The sequence below is a fragment of the Pteropus vampyrus genome, unplaced genomic scaffold, assembly GCF_000151845.1.
Source record: "Pteropus vampyrus isolate Shadow unplaced genomic scaffold, Pvam_2.0 Scaffold629, whole genome shotgun sequence".
In the NCBI taxonomy this organism is placed as follows: Eukaryota; Metazoa; Chordata; class Mammalia; order Chiroptera; family Pteropodidae; genus Pteropus; species Pteropus vampyrus.
In genome coordinates, this window is record NW_011889410.1 from 219,129 (window position 1) to 222,676 (window position 3,548).

General features: G+C 53.9%; 1 protein-coding gene across 1 annotated transcript; it reads right to left on the reverse strand.

Moving 5' to 3' along the window:
* Positions 1-228: 228 nt before the first annotated feature.
* Positions 229-2,237, reverse strand: LOC105308816 (melanoma-associated antigen 8-like). The gene is made up of 3 exons (XM_023525797.1): positions 2,204-2,237; positions 1,467-1,637; positions 229-1,207 (listed from the first exon to the last, which is right to left on the reverse strand). The coding sequence occupies exons 1-3, from the start codon at positions 2,235-2,237 to the stop codon at positions 387-389; spliced, it is 1,026 nt and encodes a 341-aa protein (XP_023381565.1). The 3' UTR covers positions 229-386.
* Positions 2,238-3,548: the final 1,311 nt, after the last annotated feature.

Genomic DNA, 3,548 nt, shown 5'->3' on the forward strand with positions numbered 1-3,548 from the left:
TATCCTGTTCCAATGTCATGTGAACTAGTTCAGGATCACAAACTAGAATGGAAGGTGCCCCTATTTGTGTTACACAATAGCAAAACTCTCACTCTTGAACAGGTTAGTGAAAATACATATATGGTCAACGTCATGCACAAACTTAGATGCTATTCATTTTAAACCTTATATTAAAAGAAATAAAATTTGAAAAATTCTTATATTTAAGAGAGATGAATTTCTAAATTATAATGGGACCCTAAGATAATACTACAAATTTTCCCCTAATTTGCGCTGGCCCCAGAGGCTCTCTCCTCAAACACAGAGTGAAAAATAGGCCTCGCTTCATGCCCAGCAGGAGAAGATGCCGGACGTGGGCCTGAAAGGTGCCTGTCTGCAAGTGGGGCTCAGGCCTCTTCTTCCTGATCACTCAAAGCCTCTTCAGACAGAGTTGAGAAGAATCTGGGATTCTTACTTTTGAGATTGAGCAAATACTCTAGGACCTTCTTCTTGCTGGTTTCAGCGTGGGCCCTGGGACCCCACAGGAACTCGTAGCGAGCAGGATCGCTGTTGGCAACCTGCCGGTACACCACATACTGTTCCCGCACCCAAACACTGGTGATGAGCTCCCTGGGCTCCCCATAGATGCAATGCTCCCTTCCATCATACAGCCCCATGACATTCAGGGCTTTCCAGACTTCCTCCTCAGGGGCACAGTCGCCCTCCAGGAGGATCAAGCACAGGATCGTGACCAGGAGGCCCGTCTTTGGCATGCTGTGCCTACCGCTCACCATCCCATCGTAGGTGAGGCCCAGAGTGGTGACCAGGAAATAAACGTTGTTGCTGGGGTCGACTTCTTTCACCTCAATGCCAAAGAGCAGCCTCAGGCACCGCGAGGCTCGGCTCAAGATCTCAGGGAAGTGGTCCTGGTGCTCCTTGATGACACAACTCAGCATTTCTGACTTGGTGGCCGGCTCCTTTGTGCGATACTTTAGGAGAAGGAACACCACCAGGTCGACCATCTTCAAACGCAGTGCCTCTTTCTGGGAGGACTCGGCATCTTCGGGGTCCTCCTTGGTGCTCCTCCCCACCTCATCTTCGTTACTGGGGCACTCTTTCTTGGGTTGGCTCAACAGAACGGCCTCCCTGGCAGTGGGGGAAGGACAGGCACCCTCTAGGCTCTGGGGAGGACTAGATGCCACACCAGCAGCAACTTCCTCTGGGCTGTCTAACAGGACAGAGGAAGAGGAAGATAAGGAGGAAGAGAGGGATACGGCCTCCTCCTCTTCCTCAATCCCAAGCACTTGCTCTTCTAGCAAGCCCTGTCTCTGTCTTGGATCCACATAATCTTCCCCCTGCTTGGAGAGCTCATTCTTCTGACTGAGAGGCATGGTGACTGTTGATGAGACAGCGACAGAGGAGTGTGGGCGGACAGTGGTCCTTGGGGACCCACGCCTGGGGGAGAAACAGAGTGTGAGCGACCTCACCTGAGAAATGCACCTCAGGCGGCTCTGAGGAAGGCGACTTACAGGTCTCCTCTTTAGGGTGCTCTCGGGCCTCACAGCACTCTCCTGTTTGGGCGTCCCGTCCGCTAAGAACCTGAAGCAACAGGTGAGACGGCTCCTCAGGGTGCAGCTGGCACAGTCCATGCTCGTGGGCTGACAGTATGGTGGGTGGATTTGGAGACTGTGGGGTCTCCTTTCCTGGGCTGTGGGGGACCCACTGGGTACACATTCAGGGCAAGCACCTCACCATAAATCCTGGCACTGCCTGACCTGCGTCTGCTCTGCGACATGAGGACACGTACCTCAGACAAAGGCCTTCACCTACTGGATCCAGAAGCCTTTGCAAAATGAAACAAAGGAGGACATTCTGAGAACTGGTACACGCATCCCTGAGAGTGAACAGAAGTAAATGTGAGGCCTCACATCTGACTGCACATGCCCAGAGCCTCCCAGGTGTCAATAAGGGGTTACGGAAGTGTTAAATCCATTTATCCTGGGATACATTACCATCCTATGTCTCCTTGACCTCCTGCAGAGCCTAGACAACTACCACCCTTTACTGAGCCCAATCTACTTAGAACAAAGCCTCTTCTCCATTAGACACTGGAAGAGAAAGTGATCGGAGCCGATCCACACACTCTTCCCAGTTTCCCCACAGCTCACAGATCAGGCAGGCCAGGCCTGGGACCCCACGTGTTCTAGTTCCCCTCAGTCCTCACCTTGATTCCTGCCAGGGCCTGAGATCTTGCCCATGCTGACCTGAGTTCAGGCCTCAGACCAGGGCCCTCCCCTCCCTGAGACAACCAATCTGAGACTGAGGAAGTGCTCAGCTTCGCAGCACTGCCCAGGGTTTCCAGGGCTGACAGTCACAGCACGGCAGATTTCTCTAGGGCTCCCTCTTTGTTCTGGGGTGAACTCACTCGTCCTTCAGGGTCATCACCTTGATTCTTAGCAGGATCTGTTCCTCCTTTGTCCGTGGACCGGATATGGCTTCCGGGAATGGGCTGACGTCGTCCTCGCAGACCAAGGTCCTCACGTCCTGAGAGCTCTGAGACAAAATGAGATGAGGCCGCAACTGCTCCCCCGTCCGCTGCCCCCGGGTCACCCAGGACCAACAGCGGGCTGGCCCATCTTTTCTGGGGCAGAGGCCCTTTACGTTGTCCACCAGAGACTTGTCTCTATTCCTGCCTGGTCCTGGACTGACCCCCTACTGATCTGGTTTCACCTGGACTAACTGTCCTTAATGACAAAACCTCACAGGAAGCGTGTCACAAACGCAAAGCATGTCACATCCAGTTACCCCTTTCTGGGGCCTCCCGCATGGGGATGGGGATGCCTAGGTGCTGTGGGGTCTCTTTCTTTCTCAGAGAGCGGGTAGCTACAGTTCTCCCCAAATAAATGTTCTCACCCTTCTAATCCTGGCAAAACCTCGACTCCTCTATTCATGACTGGAAATCATCCCTTCCAAACTAGGCCCACACATTTCTGAAGACCCTGGGAACGTCAGGGGGAACCACCTCCGCACACCCATGTCAGGGGGCTCCTAGGCCTGCCAGCAGCACAGAGTGGGTTTCGGTGGGTCCCCTTGGTCTGGGGTCGTGGTAAAATTGGTCCACCCCTGTAACTCACACAGGGTCTGGGCCCTTTCCCTTCTGCTGCCCTGAGGATGCAGAGGGGAGGCCAAGGCACCATGTCACTTAGATCCCCATGCAATGAGGAAGCGGGGGAGGAGTCTCCTTCAGACTTCCTGCCAGGACTCCCACAGCGGACTGCAGGGGTTTTCTGGTATATATTGCGGGGAGCGTTTCTGCCTAGTGTGGAACCCCCAGTCTTACTTCAGTGTACTCACCTTGAAGCCTCTAAGGCCTTGGACTCGGCACCCCACACACCAAGACCCTCATCTCACTGAGACCTGTGAGGTGGATTTCAAGACACATCATTTCTTCTCCCGTGCCCCTAACAACCCAGCTATGTCATTGGGACCTGAGCCCACTGCTCCATTGTTGTCTGGGAGGGTGGGGCCCTCAGGCCTGCCTCAAAGCCCACACTGTGTTTACTGGCAGG